This window comes from Phaseolus vulgaris, chromosome 10, assembly GCF_000499845.2.
Source record: "Phaseolus vulgaris cultivar G19833 chromosome 10, P. vulgaris v2.0, whole genome shotgun sequence".
Classification (NCBI taxonomy): domain Eukaryota; kingdom Viridiplantae; phylum Streptophyta; class Magnoliopsida; order Fabales; family Fabaceae; genus Phaseolus; species Phaseolus vulgaris.
The window spans coordinates 9,169,119-9,194,040 of NC_023750.2; the positions used below are offsets into that span (position 1 = coordinate 9,169,119).

At 35.2% G+C, this 24,922-nt stretch overlaps 3 protein-coding genes and 1 pseudogene across 5 annotated transcripts; 2 read left to right on the forward strand and 2 right to left on the reverse strand.

Moving 5' to 3' along the window:
* Positions 1-879: 879 nt before the first annotated feature.
* LOC137818697 (phospholipid-transporting ATPase 1-like) lies at positions 880-8,796 on the reverse strand. The gene is made up of 10 exons (XM_068622262.1): positions 8,614-8,796; positions 8,403-8,501; positions 6,815-8,291; positions 5,924-6,275; positions 4,962-5,751; positions 4,682-4,805; positions 4,258-4,477; positions 3,361-3,819; positions 2,961-3,274; positions 880-1,231 (listed from the first exon to the last, which is right to left on the reverse strand). The coding sequence occupies exons 3-9, from the start codon at positions 8,208-8,210 to the stop codon at positions 3,076-3,078; spliced, it is 3,540 nt and encodes a 1,179-aa protein (XP_068478363.1). The 5' UTR covers positions 8,211-8,291; positions 8,403-8,501; positions 8,614-8,796; the 3' UTR covers positions 880-1,231; positions 2,961-3,075.
* Positions 8,797-9,515: 719 nt separating this feature from the next.
* LOC137818300 (serine/threonine-protein kinase STN8, chloroplastic-like) lies at positions 9,516-21,342 on the forward strand. 2 transcript variants are annotated; one of them, XR_011082054.1, is made up of 6 exons: positions 9,516-10,223; positions 10,816-10,989; positions 11,178-11,582; positions 19,675-20,038; positions 20,789-20,850; positions 20,947-21,342. XR_011082054.1 is itself a non-coding variant. In XM_068621631.1 (5 exons), the coding sequence occupies exons 1-4, from the start codon at positions 9,624-9,626 to the stop codon at positions 20,023-20,025; spliced, it is 1,530 nt and encodes a 509-aa protein (XP_068477732.1). In that variant the 5' UTR covers positions 9,516-9,623; the 3' UTR covers positions 20,026-20,038; positions 20,789-21,342. The 2 variants fall into 2 exon arrangements, 1 of the variants encoding a protein (XP_068477732.1); XM_068621631.1 differs by having other exon boundaries at positions 20,789-21,342.
* LOC137819917 (small nucleolar RNA R71) lies at positions 17,419-17,524 on the forward strand (annotated as a pseudogene).
* On the reverse strand, positions 21,293-24,903 carry LOC137818301 (mannan endo-1,4-beta-mannosidase 6-like). 2 transcript variants are annotated; one of them, XM_068621633.1, is made up of 7 exons: positions 24,462-24,903; positions 23,660-23,713; positions 23,276-23,552; positions 22,854-23,048; positions 22,583-22,705; positions 22,227-22,438; positions 21,293-21,973 (listed from the first exon to the last, which is right to left on the reverse strand). In XM_068621633.1, the coding sequence occupies exons 1-7, from the start codon at positions 24,482-24,484 to the stop codon at positions 21,541-21,543; spliced, it is 1,317 nt and encodes a 438-aa protein (XP_068477734.1). In that variant the 5' UTR covers positions 24,485-24,903; the 3' UTR covers positions 21,293-21,540. The 2 variants fall into 2 exon arrangements, with proteins under 2 accessions (XP_068477734.1, XP_068477733.1); XM_068621632.1 differs by having other exon boundaries at positions 23,660-23,820; positions 24,462-24,542.
* Positions 24,904-24,922: the final 19 nt, after the last annotated feature.

Consider the following 24,922-nt stretch of genomic DNA (forward strand, 5'->3'; position numbering starts at 1 on the left):
CTTCAACTTCTTTGCCAATCTAATCTATCTGTTTTTTCATCACATTTTTTTAAAAAGAATTTGAAATGGTTTAATTGTTTTGATCTAGAGTTTCTTCAATTTTAAATGTTTTATTCAAATAAATCAATTCATGTTTATTAAATTTTAAATTCTAGATTTAGATAGGGTGATTTTACTTCTACTATATGTAAAAAACTATATATATATATGTATTTTTTAAAATTAAAATTTAAATATTAATCTAAAGAGGAAAAAGGAAGAGAGAGAAGAGAGAAATAAAAATGGGAAAAAAATTATGAATTTTTTTAAATTCTTGTCTTTTTTGGAACTGAAAATTTTAAACTTTCAGGCAATCAAATTCTGATAAATTTCTAATTAAAAAAATTCTATCTAAACTTGTTACAAAGCATTTTAAGTTCTTTTCAATAAAAACTTTGTATTATGAATTTCTAAAATGCAAAAAATGATGTTTTTTAATCAAAGCTTTCAATTTTGAATTATAATTTATCTTGGATTTATATACTGACAGATTTGAATTTTGAAAAACAACCAGAAACTCACAATTAGGAATGCAATAAAAAAGATCAGAAAAAAGTATGAGTTCATTGTTTGGAACCATATCTGTACATGTTTGTTCTAGAACTATGAATAAACATTTATTTGAATGTTTAAGTTAGTTTTGTTAGAAGTGTTGCATCGGAATGTAAACAGAATAAATGAATTTGCTTGGTGTTTTCAGTGTACTCAATTCCAGAACGAAAGAAAAAAACATTTTTTTAGCCCCATTTGTAGCTCAGGTGCCTCTTGCAGCCTTTAGTTGAAGCATTTTGCAGGGTTGGCTGTTGGTTTGACTATAAACTGGACAAAAGGGCTGTGTGATTGCAGAAAATTGCATTATTTTATTTTATCCTTTTGTTGAGACAGAATCTTTTTCTTTCCCGTTTAAAAAATGGGGATAATAAGGATAATACAAGCTTCATTTTTACATAACTATTGTACATCTGATTACTCTGTATGGTAACCATCCTCTAAACAAGATTGGCTGATCATGATCATGATGCCAGTGCCCCATTTTTCAAATTTCACCCACAACCAATTGCCGAGTACCTCTTTAACCCTCTTTCATCCTCCTTCTCCAAGCTTGAATTCATGTGATTCCCCACGACATACTTGATTACTGTGTAGGATGGGCACCTGTTTTGAATTGTTGCAATTTGCTGATGCTACTCACCTGAAGAATTGACATAAAAAAAGATTAGGGGCAAGTACAAACGGATCTAAACACTTGACAAGAGAAAGCTTATTTTAGTTCTGTAAAAGAAGGGTGAGCACAACATTTATGCATCTTCAACCATGTATATATGCACGCACATATATATATATATATTCCTGGTACGATAACCATAAAAATCACTTGAAAATAAGAATTTAGAAAATACCAATTGGTGACATTCAATGGTGAACTTTTAACTCGTTTCTCAGTTACAAAACAAACTGTATACATGTTTCCTCAACTGTTTGCTAAACCCATGACCATCTCAGGAGTTGGCAAATGTAAACAAAAACAATCACAGAAAGCATCCAATAAAAACCATTCTTAACCAATTGGATTCCAAACTTCATTGCCACAGGACACACTTTAGCAGTAAATAATGCAGACAGTGGATGAGCATTGCACAGTCACATACATAAGTTTACTTTTTCTAGTGGGTAGGAACTCCATGCCCTGGGAGATTCCTATATAAAACCGGCCAACAGAACCCAATGCAAGCTGGATTTTTGGTTACCAAATTAATAAATTCTCGTATTCCAGGGAGGAATCCTTGTTGCTGCCAAATGACATCCATTCTCCCTTCAGAAATTAAATAATTGAAAATTTTAAATTTAAAGATTCATGTTGAGGAGAGAGAACCACCCATCAAATCCATCATTGTTTTTGCAGGGAAAACTATTTCCAAGGCAATTATAAAATACTCATCTGACTGTTGCCCAAATCAAAGACTCACATTGTGCCATTTGACAGAGTTAGGTTGAGTTGAATTAAGTTGCAAACGCAACAAGAGCTTTTAAACCTTTATAGAAAGAAAAATAAATGTACTACATATTGAATATTGAATATCAAAGAGTAAAAGAGAGATAATGCAACTTAATTTTAAGAATTGCAACTGAAAGTGTAACTGAATTATTACGTCTTAAGCATCTTACAAAGAGCGGCATATATAGCTGACCAACAAACAGAGAGGTTCAGAAGACTATCTGATCCCAATGATTATTGAAGGCCCAAGTCCCAATAAAGAAAAGACAGACAGTAAAGTACAAAGTTTGGATAAAGAATATATAAATCTAATACTACAAATACATATTGTTGAGAGAGCTCTCATTTTACTCCCAAAATCCCCAAAATAAAAACTCCCTTATCCAGCTTTAATATTTGTTCAAAATATTATAATCAAATCGTAAATTCAAGATTTAACGATGATTTTGGACCTCAATTTCCATAAATTTGAGTTTTGGTAACACCTACAAATATTATTATCGGTAATTATTCGTCCTTATATTTTCACTCATTTGAGTATTAGTCCCTCAGGGACCAGTACCTAAATAACTATAAGAATCAGTCCTCCACAGAACACAAGGTCCAATGTCTCTTTTAGTAGACACAATCAAGGTCATGGGACTTCTAAGTTCAATAAAATCTATGTGTAACACAGCATTACTATTACGTCATTAAGTATGAAGGGTTATAATAAACCATTGAGAGATCTCTGTCTCCTTTAACTACTCATCAAGATATCTTTTGGACTATAAGTAATACACATCCAAACCTATTAAATTCACTCTCAGCTTTAGAAAACCACTACGTTCAATGAAACAAGTTTTAAATAAAAAAAAAACATTAGATAACTATAAAAGAACACCATTCAAAATATGTTTTAGATACAGAGAAAGCATACACTTGCCTGGTCACTTATAAAGCCAAGCCAACTGCCACAAGAATGCAATGTGATGGACAAATACAGTGGAAACCATTCCAATGAGATTCTGTAGTTACTACAAGATTGATAGTAACTCAAGTTATTTAGAAAATAGACACTTTGATTGCAAATCATCATGCTGTTTGCTCATTGTCTCAGCTTCTCTAGCTATCTGGATATCGGAAGGACAAAAGACTTGATAAAAAGCTTTGCAAGAAAAGCGAGGTAGCAACGCCACGACTATTATAAGCAAAATTGTCATCCAATATGTAGGGGAACTTGCCAAATGATAAATAGTCCTGAAATTATTAGAGGAACATTAGCTATATATGTGCCACAGTACTAATCTAGAATATAGTATGCTAATAGGAAGACTGTGACTAACCCGTAATTGGGAAAGGCAGGTATAGAATCCAATATCACCAGGCAGCCATATGTAATGATTATTGATCCCCATACAGCAACATGACTAACCAGTGCCCACTGGTTAATGTCCATAGCCAGGTGTACGTTTACAAGGATAACAACTGAAATTGTCCATAAACTGCCCATGCTCCATATATCAATTGTGCTGTCCTTATAGGTGAATAGGGGAATGTAGAAGAGAACAAGACTCTGCCATAGTGTGTCAATCATTGTAATCCAAAATAATTGTAAATTGTAAGCCTCATGCCTGTGACCTGTACCATATAATTTTGGATACTGCAAGAGTGTACTATGACTCAAGTCTTTGTCCAACACACCAATAATGATAGTAGGGATAGATGTGTATATCACAGAATAAAATACACTGCTCCACTCTGTCAATGCAGAAGTTGTAGAAAAAGCAGTGCATAATATATACCTACGGACAACGATGATACCGTGATAGAATCAATAAATTTTTTATAAAATATCATTATGTAAATTAAATGACTTCTATCACTAAGCCCAGGAATTGGCAATACATCCTCCAATATATTACAAATTTGAACATGGATCGCATAGCATACAGCCAGAATCAGACTATTCTTAGTGGCCTACTTCATTGACAAATGTTAACATACAAACATAACATGGATAAATTCCTTTTCCCAGTTGAACCTAGATGTAGGAATTTAGGAAAAATAATGAAAATATCAATTTTTAAGTTCAAGTCCATGCATAAAACATTTAAGAGAAGATAACAGAAAAAAAAATATATGCTGAGCACAAGAATGAATCTACAAGATAAAAGAAAGACTAATTATATTAAACAAACTGGTGGAAGTCAGCCAGCGGTATGAAAAAAAGCCATACATACCAGAATAGCATCAACACAAAGACAGCATTGCGGTAAAAGTTGTACAGAACTAGATAACCAACACGCTGATAATTCCAGTGCCCGTGAACCAGAAGCAATTTTTTCAAGAACTGGAATTGTGCCATAGCAAAATCTGATGCCATAACAGCTTGGCGCCCTTCCTGCCCACATATTCCAACACCAACATCTGCCATTTGGATCATTGACACATCATTTGCCCCTGTCCAAAGTAAGAAAAAAAAAACAGAAGAGGTCATAAGTTAGATACTGAAAATCTTCATTTAAAAAAAGTGCATCTGTTCATATAAATAACAAGTTACATGCAAAAGAATCTTGATGACCTCAACTACTAATCATCACTCAGGCACCCCAAGAAAGTACAAATGTAAAGTATACGAATTTCGTATCATTGTGAAGAACTTACCATCACCAATAGCTAATGTCAGATCATCTGTGCGGCTTTTTATCAGATCAACAATTCCTGCTTTCTGCAAGGGTGCAACACGGCAGCATAGCACAACCCTACAGGAAGTTGCAAGGTTGAAAAGCTGTAGAAAGGAAAAGGGAAAACAGTAAATATTTGCCATGAAATTATTGATACCAATCTAAACAGTTGTGCATGCACTTAAATAAATTAAGCTTATGTTTTCCAATATACGTAAATATTCCCAATGAAAACTTTAAGTGAGCAAGGTTAATCTTGCCTCTGACTGCAGATCCTTCTCCAAAATATAAACTAAACTGGTTCCATCAATTATGAGTGCCAATTGAGAAGTAGTTCCTTCTTCCTTTCCTGCATTTGACTTGGGCAAGCCCAATGATTTTGTGTCATTGTGAATATCAGGGCAACCATGTCTAGAATCAGTTTTGCGCTTCAGATTCTGATGTTCTCTACTCGAAGATTGTAACCCATACTTAGCTATAGCATCAGTCAATAGCTTTCTGCACTCAACCTCTGAAGTGCCATTTATAATTATCTGCTGCATATCTCCATTCAGAAGTTTACAAGAAAGACCAATTGAAATTGCAGTCTCTTGCTTATCACCAGTAAGAACCCAGACCTTGATTCCAGCTTCCCGAATGCACTCAATGGCTTCTGGCACACCCTCTTGTAGCTTGTCCTCAATTCCAGTTGCTCCAAGTAGCTTTAGCTTGCATTCTATTAGAGCCGCTGTTTGACGTAGTTTTGCAGCTCGATCAGTCAATGAAGTGCTTGCATCTTCATACATGTTTTGCCACTCCTCAAATTCAGCATCTGAAAGATCCCTGGAGCCTACTACAAGAGTTCGTAAACCTTGCATAGAATATTCATTTAAATGACTCTGAGTTTTATGCTGTATGCGATTGTTTCCTTCAGAGTCAGGTGCTAAAATGCTAAACATAGAAGTGTCAGCGCCTTTAACCAACACCTTAACAGCATTATCAGGAAACCGGATAATAACAGACATCCTCTTTCGCACACTATCAAACTCGTGCAGGCCCAATACATCCAACCTATAATAATGCACACAAAAATGATTAACTGAATGTAAACCACACAAAGCATAAAAGGATGCACTTGTATATGCAATGTAAATATAATTCAATTTCATAAAATATAAAAGCCGAAAAACATTTTGGAAAGTAAAGCACATAGTCTCCCACCAAAATGGAGGTCACTATTTACCTGAGTTTCTCACCATTGACATCAATAACAACGTTTCCAGATGTTCGCTCAAATAGAGTATATCCATATGCAGATGCAGCTGAAACTAGAGCTTGTTCATCAGGAGACTCTCCCTGGTAATCAATACCTTCTATGTCTTGATTTGATTCATCTTTTTCACAACTGGAAACTTTACTACTACTGAGAATGGGGATCACAGTATTACAAGCAGCCAATGTGAGGAAAAACTCATGAGCAGCAATTCTTTCATCTAAATTTGAGTCTTTCTGCAACAATGCCATTAGTTCAGAATCAACAGCAATTTCAGATTTGAGGTTCCATTTTCGTTTACCATTATTGGCTGCTGCCGCTTCTGCAAAACATTACCAAAATTGGTTTGTGATGCATATACTGTCAAATTTCCATCGCATCATAAGCTTATAGATGATTCTAATGAGAAATCAAGTAGTCATTCAGCTCAAACATACAATACAACATAATCAAATGGTGGATGATAGAAAAATTTTATTGAGGGTATGGATATTTCATCAGACAACTCTAAGATGAGGCGGAAATTTTGAAAACTGAAAATAAGTCATACATAATTATAGAGCTTTAGATATGAATGAATGAAACATATTCCACAAGTCAATCCCAGGATTTATTGAGGTAAACAAATAGAAAATGAAAGCCCAAGAGAACATCGAGCTACTGGGAAATGAATAGCGCATTACTCAAACTTCCATGAAAAATCAAAAAAATTCTCATGATCTCAGTGCAACACATATAAAGCTTTTCGGAAAATTTCAAACTATATCAGCAGGACAGAGATAAAAGCATCGCTACCACATCTTTAAGCAAACTGGAATTACATAATGACCCCAAGTGAAGCCCAACTAAAGAAAAAAATACCTGTACTTTTATCATCTGTAAGCAAGGAGCCCCTGTAGTTCTTTCCATGTATACTGGCTCTCTGAAACTCCATTTTGTTTTCTGTTAGAGTTCCTGTCTTGTCAGAAAACACGTAGCGTATTTGACCCAAATCTTCATTTATATTTAATGATCTACACTGGAACCTTGATCCAGATTTAGTATCATACATATCCTTGTCCTCTATCATGAAGTACGACTGACCCAATCGAACTAACTCCATTGTGATATATAGAGATATTGGTATCATTATCTGAAACACAATAATAGAGCTCAAAAAGGAGAAGAATGTTTCCATTGTTATCCCATAGTACCTGTATTTCCTTCCCTCATTTGGCCCATTGTCGAAGAATTTTTTTCTGTAGTAAGGCAAGGTATCAAGCTGATCCTCGTGGCGTATCAGCCAGAGATTCATCCCAAGGGCAACAACTGCGCACATGATAAAAAGAAAAACTGACAACCACAAAGTTTCTCTGTTCATGTAACTTTCCAGTTTGCTTCTCTTGGAAGGGGAAGCTGCGCTGTTCATCATTGCTTTTGTTTGCTGTCCTGCATAGACCACAACACCAATTATCCAATTCGTGTTCTTCAGCATGCAACCACGCAGTACAATGTTTGACTGGTTAAGGGGAATCTTATGGCCATTGAACTCCATGTTGGCAGTGAACTCATAGATATTCCGATTAGGTGGCTCACATCTAATAACTCCATCGACAGCACAAGCATCTGGCAAAACCAATGAAGCTGTTTCTTGCTTGGCAAACCGTGTCTTCAAATTCGATTCACCATCCAAATTCATTGTCTGAATATAGGCAACCCCACTCGGATCGCTTGTTCCCAACAAGACCACGTCAGCAGGAATCATCCCATCTGCAAAGATTTTAACCACATCACCGGCCTGTACATTTTTCCATCTCTTGGAACGGAACTGAGCCGATTGAAGAACCAGACACTCACGATTGTTTTCATGGCAATCCGACCTGTGCCTGCGCCAATCCTCGTAGGCATCCTTGATAGCAGTGACGCAAAGCACAAACAATAAGGGGAAAAGGGAGACGGTTCGGCCGAAAACAGCTAGCGGAGGAAGCTGATTCAGGGCAGCAATGGCAAGGAAATAGAGATAAGCAACCCGGTGAAACTGAATGAACAGATTCTTGGGCAAGAAGGTGAGAAGAGTGTATCTGCTGGTTCGGATGGCATTCCCAGAAAACTCATACTTTTCATTAGTCTTGACGGGATCATTAACATAGATGAGGTTGGCATTGTCATCATGTATGATGATGTTATCATCAAATTGGACGCTGCTTTTGGGACGAACCCTGTGGCGGCGAGAATGGGAAGTTTCAGAAGGGGGAACATGTGGGGCATTATGTTCCATAGCACTCCACGATCCCCCCTAACGTGGTGCACTCAAATTCAAAACTTGTTCAGTACATTGGCAAGCCTATCCTGAACAAGGCTATGCAATTCCAACCAGATTCAAAACATTACATCAACAACGAACAATCATCTTCTCTTCCACGCAATCAGAAAATCAAACAAATAACAGAAATCGAAACAAATGACGCACCTAGTGGGCCTTCGAGCCCAAATTGGCGGCAAAATCACCTCATTCCGATTGCACTGCAAATTGCATCCATGTTGAAGATTGTTCCTCCCCCTCCCCCTCCTGCTGCAACAACAACAACAACAAACCATTAAATTGGATGAACGATGACAACAACAATTAAACAATAAGCAAATGAACGAAGAAATGTGGAAACCGAAACAGAAAACCTGACCTTGAAGAAAACACAGTGTGCAATCGAGGAGAAGAGGAAAGGGATTGGTTGGAGGTGAAGATGAAGAAGTTGATGTAATGAAAATGCAAATGCAAATGCAAATGAAATGGTAATGCAGGGAGAATGGGATGGGATTTGCGTTCCCCCGCGGAATGGAACGGAACGGCTAAAGAAAACCGTTAGATGGAACAGAATACTTACAGAACGATCGTATAAAAATATAATAACAAATTAACAATAAAAGTGTAATAATAATAATAATAATATACTAATAAATAACACTTTGTTTGTTATAGTAATAATAATATTCGTAAAAATATAGTAATAAAAATTCGTAAAAACTCACTTTGTTATTACTATATTCGTAAAAATATAGTAATAATAACACAGTAATGTAATAATTAAATTGATAATAATAAATAAATTGTAAGATTAAAGTTGGCAATTGAGAAGGAAGCGGGGCAACCACCAATTCCGTTTCAGACTGCCGCAACATTCAAACAAAAATCACTTATTTTTTTATTCAAGAAAATATATTTTTAATTCTTCATTATTATTAATTTTAGATACATTTTTACGAACAATATATATAGCAAGAATACAACATCTATTACTTGTTCTTTGTCACTATATTTTGTATAGTTGGCAAATGTACTTTTTGTTAGAATTTAAGATAATAAAATTTAAGCGAAATGTACATTTTACTTTAAAAAATTATAAATTTCAGGGCGCATTTAAATAATGTATGTATATTTTTTTTACTTAACATGAATTTATTGTAAAATTGAGCATATTTTATAATGAAATGAGGTTATAAAATATTTCAATAAAATTGTGCATAAAAAAATGATTTTCCATAAATGTAAATAAAGTGTTGCACGTGTTTAATATTTTTCTGTGGCTTCAAGTTTGATGGATGAGGTCTTAAATTTGGACCAAGAGAAGCAGTGGATAAAGTGAAGAAGAAGAAGAAGAAGTGGTACCTCTGATCTGAGAAGCATCATCACCCAATGGCTTCTCTGCTCCCTCCAACTCCAACTGCTACTTCCACGCTCAAACACAGCCAAATGGCTTCTCCCTTGAAGCTCACCACACCAAACAATGCTTCTTTCTTGCCAAACTCAAACCACCGTGTGAAGAGCAACTCTGCAAAGTGCCATGCACTGTTTGGTGAGGTGGCCAAAGGGTTGGTGGAGAACAGTGTTGGCATGGACCAGTTTCAAAGTATCCAATCAGGAATAGTGCAGTTTGAAAGAGTGACTGAAAGCTTATCTGACATGCAGAGGTGGGGGGTTCTCGTGTTTGGTGGGTTGACGTGGATTTACCTGACTGCGAGACCAGGTGTGCTTGTTGGTGCCATTGATGCGTACCTTTTGGCCCCTCTTCAACTGGGGTTCGACAGTTTGGTTGGAAGGAGGAACTTGAAGAGGAGTGACTTTGTGGTTGGAGAAAAGCTTGGTGAAGGGTCTTTTGGTGTTGTCTATTCGGGTGTTTTGGTTCCCAAGAATGGGAATGGGAATGGTGGGAGTCTTGATGTTGTGCAGAAGAGGGGGAGAGGCAAGGCAACGCCGGTGGAAGCCAAGTCTAAGGATAAAGTCATTCTTAAAAAGGTATTGTTGTTGGAACTTTTTTAAGGAAGTAAAGAACAGTGATCTTATGTTGGTGTTTGTTTGTTGTATGCACGAACTTAGATAGAGTTTTACCTTCGGTAAATTATACTGATTCATAACACATCCGATAGGAGAGCAATGCTTAAAGAACTTGTCTAAATTTTATCCTTTTTTATTATTTGCTCTGTTTGAATTCAATTGAACTGTTTTCTCAACATGTTATCTAGGTTAGTGTGTGGGAAGGGGGTGGGGTAGGAACTAGATAGCCTATTCAAGATGCTGAATATAGCAGTATTTCCTGCATTGAATTGATATGGAGATATTGGAAAAACCTTACTTTTAGTTGTGGTTTTGTTCTTTGATTTGATGGCTGGATGATATTTGAATGTTGCAGTCCACCAACCCTTGATCATTATTCATTCTGTCTTTGTTCTCTATTATAAATTCTTGTTTTCTGATCAAGAGAGGGAAGATGTATAATTCAAATGTTTAAACCAGAAAATTGGATACTTGATTTTCTGAATATCCATCATCCGGTTTTAGATTATTAGTCTATAGAAAGTATTTTGCAGCTGACTAATGGGATGTGCAGGTTAAGGTGGGAATTCAAGGCGCTGAGGAGTTTGGTGATTATGAGGAGTGGTTCAATTACAGGCTATCTAGGGCAGCTCCCGAAACATGTGCTGACTTCCTGGGAAGTTTTGTAGCTGATCAAACAAATTCACAGTTTACAAAAGGTGGAAAATGGCTTGTTTGGAAGTTTGAGGTGCTCTAGCTTGTATTTCTATTCCATAAACAATAGCCTTAGATGAACTAATCATAACTATTTAACTGTCAGGAGTTTTACAAAAAAGTTATTTGTATGATGTTCTTGAAAATATAAATTAAATTGCCATCTTAGTCTAATTTATTCCTCCATTTACTTCATTAATTGGAGAGTTCCATGTGTCATAGGGAGATCGTACTCTTGGTGATTACATGAAGGATCGCAACTTCCCTTCAAACTTAGAATCTGTGATGTTTGGACGTGTCCTGCAAGGTGTGGACTCTTCAAAAAGAAATGCATTGATCATCAAACAAATAATGCGGCAGATCATTACATCTCTGAGGAAAATTCATGATACTGGCATTGTTCACAGGGATGTAAAGCCAGCCAACTTAGTGGTTACTAAACGAGGGCAGATTAAACTCATTGATTTTGGTGCAGCAACAGACTTGCGGATTGGAAAGAATTATGTTCCCAACCGTACCCTTTTGGATCCTGACTACTGCCCCCCAGAATTATATGTACTTCCAGAAGAAACACTAAGTCCACCACCAGAACCAATTGCTGCTTTCCTTTCTCCAATCCTTTGGCAGGTATACTACTACTACCCTATTCGTGAAGTCAAATTATGGTTCTTCTGTAGGGATTACTGATTTTATCGAGTTGGTTAAAGCAGCATATTGGCTAAGATCAGTTCACAAAAATATAATTCTTCTGTAAATTAAAATTTGAGAACTCCTAATTAAGAATCTTCTAATTTTGGAGTATTAAGTAGTGGACTTTAAGTTTAACTCAACCTTAAGGACAGTTTTTGTCGAGCTCTTTTGGCTCTCAAACAGTTTTTGGATAGTGTTGATTTTTCTCGGCAAGTGTACCGAATCAACTGTAATATAGTACTCTTTAAAGTACGAATGTCGAACCCACAGGGAACAATTCTAATTAAGATGTTATGTTTTAAAACTCATTAAGTATAGAAAATAATTTTGAGACTTTGTTCATAACCAAATTAAAGATTTCACAAGAACTCAAAGATTTAGGGTTTGATTCTGGATGTAACAAAACCAACTTATCAAATATAGAGAAAGATACTTGGGATTGAATTGCGTTTATCTCAATCATCTGTATTTTGAAATAATACAATATATAATACTCAAAACTACTTATTCTTGATGCTTAATTTAAAGTCATTCATCTTGATCCCTCACAGATGAAATTCATAAGATAATTTCTTAAACATTGATTCCTCACATATTTAACAAATCATCCAGCTTTAGGAACAGAATTATCATGCAATCAATAACCTGGAATCTATTCCTAGCATTACAAGTTATCAAGCATTTTCGTCTATTTCAGATCCTTAAAGGTACTTTCCAATTAAATTTAAGGATCAAAATCAAGACTCTATTGATCAGACAGAATCAAGCAATAAGCATAAAACGAAAATACCAAGAACAAGTAGAAAAGAGAATTTTATATATATATCACCAAGAATACATTTGATCAAGATAAATTACATTCAATCCCAAGATAGAAAGAACTTAGCCACTCATGACAGCTCCTCCAATCTTCATTCTTGATCTGGATTGCATAAGAAGGGCTGATCAGAGCAAGTTCTTCTCCTAAGAACAGAGGTTTCTTCCCTTTCTCTCACTAGTCTCTCTCTAAAAAACCTAATCTGTTTTCCACCGCTGGTTTTGAGATATGTTTCAGAATTTATATAATCAACTTTAGCTCAAGCTAGCGATTCTAGCCTGAGCTAGATCAGTACTGCACCTTTAATCAACTCTGGATAGTTTTAGCTTGAGCTAAATCCTCTAGCTTGAGCTAAATCTTCTTGTGATCCAATTAAGTTTTTACTTTATTTCTCTTTCAATGCCAGCTTGAATACATTCTTTCAATGCTTCATATTCATCTGCAATTTTCACAAAAATTGAGATTAAATTTCTTCATTTGTTTCTTGGTTCAAAAAATATATAATCAGATTCAATAATTCTTAGATTAGGGTAATTTTCTTACATTAAGCAACAATTAAGTTCCAAAGTGTTCAATTTTCTCAATCATAAAAACTACACATTGGCACTTATCAAATTCCCCCCAACCTAGAATCTTGCTTGTCCTCAAGCAAAGTAATTGAATCCCAAAAAAAAAAATATGAGTTCATTCTTCCCCAAAATCCTTAGAAATCAAATCTATAGTTTAATATCAGAACAACTTCATGGAAAGAGCACAAGATAATTCAACAAAAAATTATGGTGTTTCCTATCAATTCAAACCAAGACAGGATAAGAATATATTCAATTTCCAAGGTAAACAATTGTTACTCTTCACTGAGAATCAAACTTAGGAATTTCTCTCTTCATTCCTCACTGGTGAGTGTTTTCCCTCTTTTTTTCACTGAATTCCAAGTTAATTTAAGGTGGCCCTTCATTTCCAGTTGATTACAAACACTTTCACAAACATAGATCTTGAGGTCTTTTCAGGTTGTAATGAGGCTGAGTTACAAAGAAAATTTGGTTTTTCCAGGATAACAAAATGCACACTTAACAAAAGATTAGCATATTTGCAATTCACTTTCTAATTGTGTTATCCATTATCCCTTCCATAAGATTCATTCAGATTGCTTCTTTTTCTATTTTTGTAATCCCCTTTGCTTTTCTTTTTCTTTTTTTTTCTTTTTTTTTTTAGAAAAGAGAATGAGAATTTGGATAATTTTGTCATTCCTTTTTTCTCTCTTTTTTTTTTCATTCTTAAAATCCCAGCAGCCACACCAAACCCAATTCTTTTAATTATAGAAATTTGAATTGCACCTATGCTCTCCTTTTGTTAGCATACCACAAGGTAGGACAATATATGTATATCAGAAGCTAGGGTGCAATAAAACAAATTTGGCTCAAAAAGGGTTATTTTTCTGCACATTTCATCATATATTGCAAAGGTTAGCTGTTTGGTTCTGAGTTTTCTCACCTCCACTCTATTAAACATGCCTCAATCCTCTCCATATTTGATTTTGTGATGCAAATTGACTAGAAAATTAGGCAACCTCAATTAAGTCTTCACTAGTGAAAGTCTCTCAAACTGTTTAAAAGTTTCACACTCTCACTTGGTTGGCTAATTTCAATTCCTCATTTGTTCTCAGACATTGCTTTCAACTATTTACCTTGTTCCAACTTTTACACATTACTATCCTTTCTCAATTTGAGTGATGGTTCCAACCACACATTCTTTTTTAAATTAAGACCATGATTAATCCATTTGGTTGTTCTAATTTAGAATTATGGTTTGATTTCTTTTTCCAAAAAAAATATACCATCATCTATATACAAGATTTCACAAAATATGCAAACATCAACCACTATACTAACTTAAGCTTGCCATCAACAAAAGCTAAATTAAGAAATATTAAACTAAACTGTTAAAGTCAACTTACTAAATTAAACTGAAAGTAAAGTTAAACAAAAAGATAAAACCAGTTTTTTGTTCATTGTGCATGATAAGTATCAATCTCCTCTTGTGATTTTGTTCCGCTCTGTGCCAACATCATCATTCTGAACTTGAATGTTCATCATTTGTTGCTGCTCCAGTTGGTTCAGCTGCCATTTCTGGTGTATCTTCAACTCTAGTCCCAACTCCATATGTTCCTGCCTCCCCTGAAAAATTGTGCCTGTCCCCAGGCCAAGATAGATAATCATGAAATTCAGTGGGTGTCAACGACAGATTATTTAATACCAGATGTGGATTTGGTGTGACTCATTTTTCTGCACATGTAAGAATAAGCATTTCTCAAACCAAAGTGTTTTATTTGATTGACATTTTAACAAACACTTGTTATGCATAATATAGAATGGCATTGAATGAGTAATTTTTGGTATTTAATCCATGGAAGACAGTGCTTAACATTGATTATCCTATTCCACAATCCTATTCAACATCAAGACATTGAAATTTCAAAAAGATTGAATCTTTCAATTTAAAAACGAAACTGTGAACTGGAAGCAGAAACATGCATGACTGGGTTTGGTTGAATGGAAATGGCAATGAAAATGATTATGGAGAAGAGTAATTACTTACCTTGATAATGACAATGTAGATGAAATGTTTGTTTGAGAATGATTATGTAGATGGAAGCTTTGGGATTTTTTTAGAACAGAGGGTGCTTCTGAAACTGAGTTAGGGTGCAGGATTTTCAAAATGTGATTTTTATAAAATGCTGCAGTTTTTTTTTTTTTTTTTTTTTTTTTTTTAGAAATCTCACTAGCTTAGGCTAGAGCTTCTTAGCTCAGGCTAAAATTTGGCAGAGAGCAACAAATTTGTTCTAGCTTAAGCTAGCTCATTTTAGCTCAGGCTAAAATTTGGCAGAGAGCAACAGATTTGTTTTAGCTCAAGCTAGCCCAGTTTAGCTCAAGCGAAAGTTGCAGAACAATTTTTTTTCTTCTTTTTCTGCATATTTAGCTTAGGCTAGAAGTTCTAGCTTAAGCTAAAATTACCCTGCAATGAAATTTTCTTGAAAATTTTCATTTTGTCTTTGCCAAAAGTCTCAAACCTTTCTAAGCTTTTTTCCATCCATTCATTTCACCAAACATTTCAAAACCTACATGACCATTTCACATATCAAATTGGTTTTAAAGACATCAAATATTAAAACATACTACTAAATCAAAACAAAAATTAAAGACACATTTCAAAATAAAACACTGGGTTGCCTCCCAGCAAGCGCTCGTTTAACGTCATATAACTTGACGCCTGATTAACATCATTGAAGGTTCAACAACAATCACATCCACTCTGAAACACTCTTTCTGATCATTTGAATATTTCATTGCTTCAAAAACATTAAAGCTTACTTCTTCATCTTGAGCACAAACCTTCAATCTTCCTTTGTCTACATCAATTATAACTTTGGCAGTTTTCATGAATGGTCTTCCCAGTATTAAAGGTACATCAACATCTTCTTCAATATCCATTACAACAAAATCTACTGGGAATAGAAATTTATCTACCTTTACCAATAGATCTTCAACTATTCCATGTGGATATTTGATTGATCTATCAGCCAACTGCAAAGTCATTCTTGTTGGTTTCACTTCTACATCTCCAATTTTCTTCAGCATTGATAAAGGCATCAAATTAATGCTAGCTCCAAGATCCAATAATGCCTTTCCAACAGTGAGATTTCCTATGGTAACCGGCAAAGTGAAACTCCCAGGATCTCTGGATTTCTGTGGTAATGATTTTTGAATTATAGCACTGCATCCAGCTTCCAATTCAACTATCTCCTGATCATTGATTTTTCTTTTCTTTGTCAATAATTCCTTCATGAATTTAGCATATGTAGGCATTTGCTTTAAAGCTTCAGTAAATGGAATGTTAATTTGCAATCTTTTGAGAATATCCATAAATCTTGCAAATTGTCTTTCCTTGCATTTCTTTGTAGGAGCATGTGGATAAGGTACATCTTTTATAGGAACACTCCTCTCTTGTTTTTCACTTTTTTGATTTTTTTCTATTTTCTCTCCAATATGTACAACATCTTCCTTATTCCTTCTTTCTCCTCCCTCACACTCACTCTGTTCTTTTTCACTCTCTTTATCTTTTAAAACCTCCTCCCCAACAACTAAGTTTTTCCCAATTCCTTTTCCTATAACTATCCCACTTCTGGTAGTGATAGAATTGCAATGCTCCTTGGGATTGGTTTGTGTATTGGCTGAAAATTGACTTCCTTGATTATCAGCTATCTGTTTAGCCAGCTGCCCCACCTGTGTCTCTAAATTTCTTATTGATGCTTCAGTATTTTTCTGATTAGATAGAGAGGCTTGCATGAATTTCTCAAAAGTATCCTCCAATTTGGATGTTCTCTCATGAACGGAAGGATAATGTGGTTGCTGCTGATAAGGGACTTGTCTGTTAGATGATCCAGCCTCTTGCTTCCACCCAAATCCTTGATTTGGATTATTCCTCCATCCTTGAGCCATGTTATTTGGATAATTATATGCAAAGCCACCTTGCCTTCCTTGATTATTCATATACTGAACCTCTTCCTCTGATGGATTTTGGTAAGAGCATTGGCCATTAAGATGATTTCCCCCACAAAAATCACACTTCAAAGCTTGATTCTGAATTGAAGGAGAATTTACTGCATGTAATTGTTGAGGCAGTTTTGACATTTGCTTGGTTAATGCCTCAATTTGCTGAGTCAAAATCTTGTTTTGTGCTAAAATTGCATCTGAAGTACTAAGATCCAACACCCCTTTCTTTTGCACTGAATATCTATCATGTTGAGCTTGGTAATCTGTTGAGGCTAAGGCATCAATGATTCTTGTAGCTTGTTCTGCATCAACACTCATCATTGTACCTCCTGCTGCAGCATCCAAGATCATTTTAGTATCAGGCCTCAAACCATTGTGGAATATGTTCAACTGAGCAATATCCTCAAAGCCATGATTAGGACATCTTCTTAACATCACTTTAAAGCGTTCCCAAACTTCACAAAAAGGTTCTTCTGGCCCTTGCCTGAATGTGGAGATATCAGACTTAGCCTTGATGTATCGAGAGAGTGGGAAGAATCTGTGTAGGAATTTCTCTTCTACATCATTCCAGCTACTTAGACTCTGGTTTGGATGCGACTTTAACCACTCTTCTGCTTTTCCTGCAAGTGAGAAAGGAAATAGACGCAGATAAACAGATTCAATATCATTTTCCTTGAAGCCCATGGTCCCAACCAACTCATAGAATGTGGATAGATGAGTATAAGGGTCTTCATGATCCATTCCAGTGAATTGATGAGTGCTGATTAAGCTAAGAAAAGCTGGCTTCATTTCTAATGATTTGGTGGCAGGAGGTATGACTATGCTGGAGAAATGCCTTGGTCCTTGTTGCATAGCATAGTCTCCCAATGTCCTTCTAGGTGGATTTTGTCTATTTTCAGCCATTTGGAACTCTGTTTGATTGTGTGAGTTAAGAGTGTTGGAAGATTCTCCTTTTGCTTGTCCTTGCTTCTTCTTTTCTTCTCTCTTCTTGCTCTGATTTCTTCTAGCTGTCTTCTCAATTTCTGGATCAAATTCCAATTGATCTTCAAGAACCTGTCCTCTTAATAGCATGTATCTAAGACAACTCAAGCAAGGATTAACACAGGATAAAAAAAATAAGATATAAACAAGTGTATATTCACAAAGAAAACAGAATATTCACAATACTCAATGAGTTATACTTCAGATATTCTTAAAAGAAATTGTTCCCCGGCAACGGCGCCAAAAACTTGTTGATTTTTCTCGGCAAGTGTACCGAATCAACTGTAATATAGTACTCTTTAAAGTACGAATGTCGAACCCACAGGGAACAATTCTAATTAAGATGTTATGTTTTAAAACTCATTAAGTATAGAAAATAATTTTGAGACTTTGTTCATAACCAAATTAAAGATTTCACAAGAACTCAAAGATTTAGGGTTTGATTCTGGATGTAACAAAACCAACTTATCAAATATAGAGAAAGATACTTGGGATTGAATTGCGTTTATCTCAATCATCTGTATTTTGAAATAATACAATATATAATACTCAAAACTACTTATTCTTGATGCTTAATTTAAAGTCATTCATCTTGATCCCTCACAGATGAAATTCATAAGATAATTTCTTAAACATTGATTCCTCACATATTTAACAAATCATCCAGCTTTAGGAACAGAATTATCATGCAATCAATAACCTGAAATCTATTCCTAGCATTACAAGTTATCAAGCATTTTCGTCTATTTCAGATCCTTAAAGGTACTTTCCAGTTAAATTTAAGGATCAAAATCAAGACTCTATTGATCAGACAGAATCAAGCAATAAGCATAAAACGAAAATACCAAGAACAAGTAGAAAAGAGAATTTTATATATATATCACCAAGAATACATTTGATCAAGATAAATTACATTCAATCCCAAGATAGAAAGAACTTAGCCACTCATGACAGCTCCTCCAATCTTCATTCTTGATCTGGATTGCATAAGAAGGGCTGATCAGAGCAAGTTCTTCTCCTAAGAACAGAGGTTTCTTCCCTTTCTCTCACTAGTCTCTCTCTAAAAAACCTAATCTGTTTTCCACCGCTGGTTTTGAGATATGTTTCAGAATTTATATAATCAACTTTAGCTCAAGCTAGCGATTCTAGCCTGAGCTAGATCAGTACTGCACATTTAATCAACTCTGGACAGTTTTAGCTTGAGCTAAATCCTCTAGCTTGAGCTAAATCTTCTTGTGATCCAATTAAGTTTTTACTTTTTTTCTCTTTCAATGCCAGCTTGAATACATTCTTTCAATGCTTCATATTCATCTGCAATTTTCACAAAAATTGAGATTAAATTTCTTCATTTGTTTCTTGGTTCAAAAAATATATAATCAGATTCAATAATTCTTAGATTAGGGTAATTTTCTTACATTAAGCAACAATTAAGTTCCAAAGTGTTCAATTTTCTCAATCATAAAAACTATACATTGGCACTTATCAGATAGACCAATTCAAGTACCAATATGTTTGTCCTTAAGTTGGTTTTATAAGATTGAGTTAGGCTTAAAGTTCACTTCTTAATAAGGAACATTAACTAAAAGATTCGTTAATGTCTTAGTCACGTACTGGTTTATTCCACTTGTATTTTGTTTTGCTGAGGAAGTGCTAAAGTGGAGTTATGTGATTATTGTTGCAGTTAAACAGCCCTGATTTGTTTGATATGTATTCAGCTGGGATTGTACTTCTTCAAATGGCAATACCATCTTTAAGGTCTTCAGCTGCTTTGAAGAATTTCAACTTGGAACTAAAAAACTGTGGATTTGATTTGAAAAAATGGAGGGACTATACTCGCAGCAGGCCTGACTTCCAAATTCTAGATAGTGAATCTGGTAGAGGGTGGGACTTAGCTACAAAGCTTGTATCTGAGAGAGGTTCCCTAAGAAGAGGACGTTTATCTGCTGCCGCAGCTCTGAGACATCCCTATTTTCTTCTGGGTGGTGATCAGGCAGCTGCAGTACTTTCAAAACTAAGCTTGAGCAGAAAGTGAGCTGCTTAGCAATGTGGGTATACTGTTTCATTTTTAATTCATTCATTTTTTTAATCACTGGTTATCTTTCAAATTTGTCTAGTCAAGTTTGATAGATAAGATTTCTATTTCCTCATGCTGCCCTTATGCTGTCTTCCGAAATTGTATCTAGAGTTATCTACTGTTTCCTTGGCAAGAAACCAAGCAAGATAATTTAGAATGAATGAAAATCACTTTTGTGAGCTACCTGTATCTGGGCATTCTCTTTTGCCTCACAAGGTGATGTAAAAATTGCTAGTTAACCCGAAAGGTAGTTTCTCAGTGTACAAACAACAGGTTTGTTTAGTTTTTGGGTTACTGGTAATATGACAGGAGGGATCACTCATTTGTTTTTGGTGTAAGAACTTAACAAAGGATATGGATACAAGGCTTCTAGAAGGAAACTAATATTAATTTTGTCTTTTCTAATTCTTAGTTGTTTCTCTTTCTACATATGTCTAGTCTTTGTTTTGTCTTTTCTTATTCTAGTCTTTATTGACTCTTTATTTTACATTCTATCTCTTTAGCTATCTAGAATGAGTGTATTGCTTGTATATATATTGAGACTTTTTGTTTTGATTTAATTAAGGAAAATAAAATAGAAGAAATATTTTTTCCCATATCCTTTGCCTTCTTTTTCTCTTTTGTTTATCCCAGTTCTTTTTTTATAATAGAAATAGGAATCATATCACTTTTGATTGAAGTCCTCTAAGGGAATGTTATTTTAAGAAATTTCTTTCATCAGGAGGAGGAGGAGGAGGAGCACATTTGAATTCAGAGGTGTTCCACAGCCAGCGTGCCTAACATGTGAATTCAACACCATCAATTATAAGACTTTGTTCCATTTTTTGTGTTCGGATTTTCCTCCCTAAGTTTAAGGGGAAATTTTCTACTCAATTTCAGGCATTTGATAAGCCTGGGGACATCAAAGCATACAGAGGGAAAAATTATTGCTGCAATATACATTTATATCTTTCATTGTAACCTATTTGACAACAATTTCAAACGGGAGCACATAGTGGTTGTAAGAGGTTTCTTTCTACAAAAGGTGAATGCTTGAAGATTGGTGGACCTTGTCTGTAAGACCATAACTTTGAGTTCAATGCTTGAAACGGGACATACAGCCAAGTAGAGCTGCAGTCTATTGACACATACCAGACGAAGTTACATACTTACATCCAGGATGATATTATGTATTTAGTTCCATATAGTTCTTTCATCTTAATAGTATTCTTGTACGAAATTGTGCTTCTTGTAAGAGTTGTCACTGATATAATAACATAGTTCTCCACACCAAAATTACTAGCTTATTTTACAAATTGCCACACAACTATCAGAACATACAAAAGTATAACTATTGGCATCAATACAAACAGAATTGTATGCTGCATACCCATGTTTATCTCTTCTCTTCACTTTTTTCTGGAGTATCGTTTTCATACTGAAGCTATTATCTTGGATGCATCACGAGAAGTTTGCAACTTTCCACATATGGTATTAGAGTTCGTCATGATAGAGTACTTTTTCCAACACATTTCGCTTCTTACAACCCCAACGGCATTTCTTAGAGCACAAGGAATTGAAGAGGGCTAGCCTTGTGGATTGAAGGGATATAATGCTTGATGTGGAAGGTGATTTTGAGAGAACAATTGCATACCCATCATCCATGTAATCCGTTCCATCGGGAAAGAGCTGCCACACAAGGCTTCCAGCACCACTACCTCCTTTCTTGGTAGAGTTTAGGATTGTCTTGTACACAGTGTTTACAAGGTTGTCTCTGTATGATGAATTGAAGCCAGGAGCTTTTGCAGACACACCAAACTCACCAAAAACAACAGGCATTCCAAGATACTTTTCTGCATCCTCTATGTGAGCTTCCATCCAAGACTTTATAAATGGGAGGTGGGAATCAGCAATTGATTGTGAAATCCTTTGGCAAGGTAATTAATTCATAGTCAGAAACTCTCATACTCATGCTGGATTTCAGATAATTTTTGGATGAATGGTAAAAGCAAAGAAGAAACACTTATGTCATAGTACAATAATGTAGTTTATAATCTGTATGCACTTGAATAGGATTATGATATTAAGATGAATGCTAAGAGTTTGCAGCAGTTCAGTTTTATGATACTGTACATACTATAGTAAAAGTCATCATTGAATGAATAAACTTAGTAACTTACCAAGAGTCTGGATATATGTGAACAGAAGCGAAGTCAACACCTAGAACCTGGTGGTTCCTGATAAAATCAGTTCCGACCTGTTGAGCAAATGCATTTGGGTTTAACTGATATCTCTGAGGTGTTGACGGGCCATAAAATCCTTCCAGTCCAATCTCCACTAGATGTTTTGTATCAATGCTTTTCACATAGAATGCCATTTCTTTTATCCAATCCTACAATGTCAGTTGAGCACAAGATGTGATATCATGGAAGGAACTTATTAATTGAATGCAATGATTATATGATATTACAAACTGTAAGAATAGCTCCACTGGACCTTCTTTTTAATGGAAAGCAAAAGTTCTGAAGGGGCAAACCTGTAACACATCACCTGAGGAGTCTGAGGTGCACCGAGGCTCATTCATCAGTTCCCAAGCAAAAATGGTTGGATCTTCCTTGTAAGTGATATTTGTGAATGTATTAACTCTATTGAGCACCGTCTACACAGTGAAAAATAGTACTCAACCCAATTAGTTATTAGGTAGTTGAGCATTGCAGCAAATAACAAAACAGGCTTCAATTCCAGTGTCCAATTCCCAAGCAACAAAAGGTGGTTTTTGATCTGTTAGATTGTAAGGAACTACTTGCCTTAACATGAGCCTGGTAATAGCTTCTGAGAGTTGGATGTGAAAAAAAGTCATCATCAGAGGTCAAGTTAAGGCCAGCTGCATTGCCCCATTTCACATACTGTGCTTTGCCCCCATAAGCCTCCCAGTTGTTAACCAGTGATAATATGAGCCTAATTTTATATTTCTTTGCTTCACTTACCACAAAATCCAAGGCCTACGGTTCCAACAATAAAATGGAATTGCATGAGGATTGCTATTTAACTGCACAGATATAACTAGAAATTTGACACTATCATAATTTAAAACATTAACAACTACTAGCCATAATACAATGGTGAAGAAAATATTGATTATACAAGAGAAGTCAAAATCATAATACTGTTTTTAGTTGAACATAAAAAAGTACTGAAAATAACAAGCAGATAATTCAGAAACACTGACCTTGAACACGTCTTCATCATATACTGATGGAGATTTCTGAAGAGCGCGCCATTGGCCATCATTGAAGGCCCAAGTCCTACAAACTGACATGCCCACAGACGATGCATGTTTGAACACCTCAGTGACCTTTCCTCTGGTAGACTCATCTGCAGCAAATACCATCAACCAGTACGTGTTGAATCCATTAACATAGAAAGGTTGGTCATTCACCACAAATTGGTTTCCTTTAGTTTGCACCATCTGCCATTCATTTTCTTCCATGTCTTCCATTTCATTTCTTAACCCCAAAAAAGGGAGGAAAAAAATATAATTAAGTACCAAAAGTTAAAAAGGACAAAAGTAAGAATTTTTGAACAATTAACAAGAGGGTTTTCTAATACATACCCATAACTTAAGAAAGAATCTGCTATATCAACGCTTTCCCCATCTTCATATTCACTGACATCAAATGCAGTTGAGCTTAAACTTTTACTAAGAGTCAGAAAAAGGACCAAGGAAATGGTACATAATCCAAATCTCTTGTGTGTTTCCATAGTGTTTGTTACCTAGCCACGATATCATATGGTGTTTTGGACAACATTATATAAGTGATCATCTTAAATTTTCTTACATAGAAGTGGATCAAAGAGAGAAGAGTAGTGTGTAAGTTGAGACCATGTCACTGCTCTAGCTTTAAAGCCAAGAAAAGCTTTTACTCTATTATATTCTCTTCCATTGCTTAGCAATGTGTAGCAAAGTCAGGTAGGAGTAAAGTAGCAAAAAAATGTGTGTCCTAACTCCCAAGGTACGCTCATGTCAAGTGGGCTCCACAAACCAGAACTAAGGATACATGAATCTTAAAATCAATTGATATTATGTAAAGTTTGTTAAATAAAAATATAAATAACCCCATATATGATTGAAGATCATTATACTTGAATAAATAACTCTTAGACTTGAATAATTATTGGTGTTTGACACTTTATTCTTTTGATAAACTACAATTAAGACTAGAAGTGATGACAAATGCAGCCACTTCTCAACACAAACATATCAAAGTATAACACCACCAAGTTTGTTCTTATTACTTCTTCACCTTTTTAAAATAAGGTCTTCATAGTCAATTCTGTCAGATGGCATATATGGTGAAGGAGTTGACGAGAAGAATTTATCCAGAAGAAAAATTAAAGAAAAAAACCAGATATACCTGTTTCTGTGTGTTGAGTCCATGTAGCTGCTAAAAAGGAGTTTGATCCCTTGATGGGGAGAAAAAGAAAAGATAGATGGAGATCAGAAGCATTTGGCAAAAGAAGAAGAGGGTATCGGTTGGAACTGACACTTCTTCCATTGTTTGTGATATTTGTACTTTACCAGCAACATTTGATGTTTTGTGGGGATGCCGATTAGATATATTAATGTCTGCCTCCAAAGTCAAACCTCATCTTTTTTTGGCTACTGTTGGTACTTGAGCTTGCTAATTGTCCTTGTTCCCAACTTATGAACAAGCATTTGTGTTTGGCTGTGCACCACATGTTCTTACACTTTTTTCCTTACAGCATTTTGATTACAAGACTTAGAATCTGTCCCAGATTCAGAAAATCCATGAAGCCACACATTTTGGTTTGCATGGATATCAAATTTCTATATTTGCATTCATAAATAAAGGAC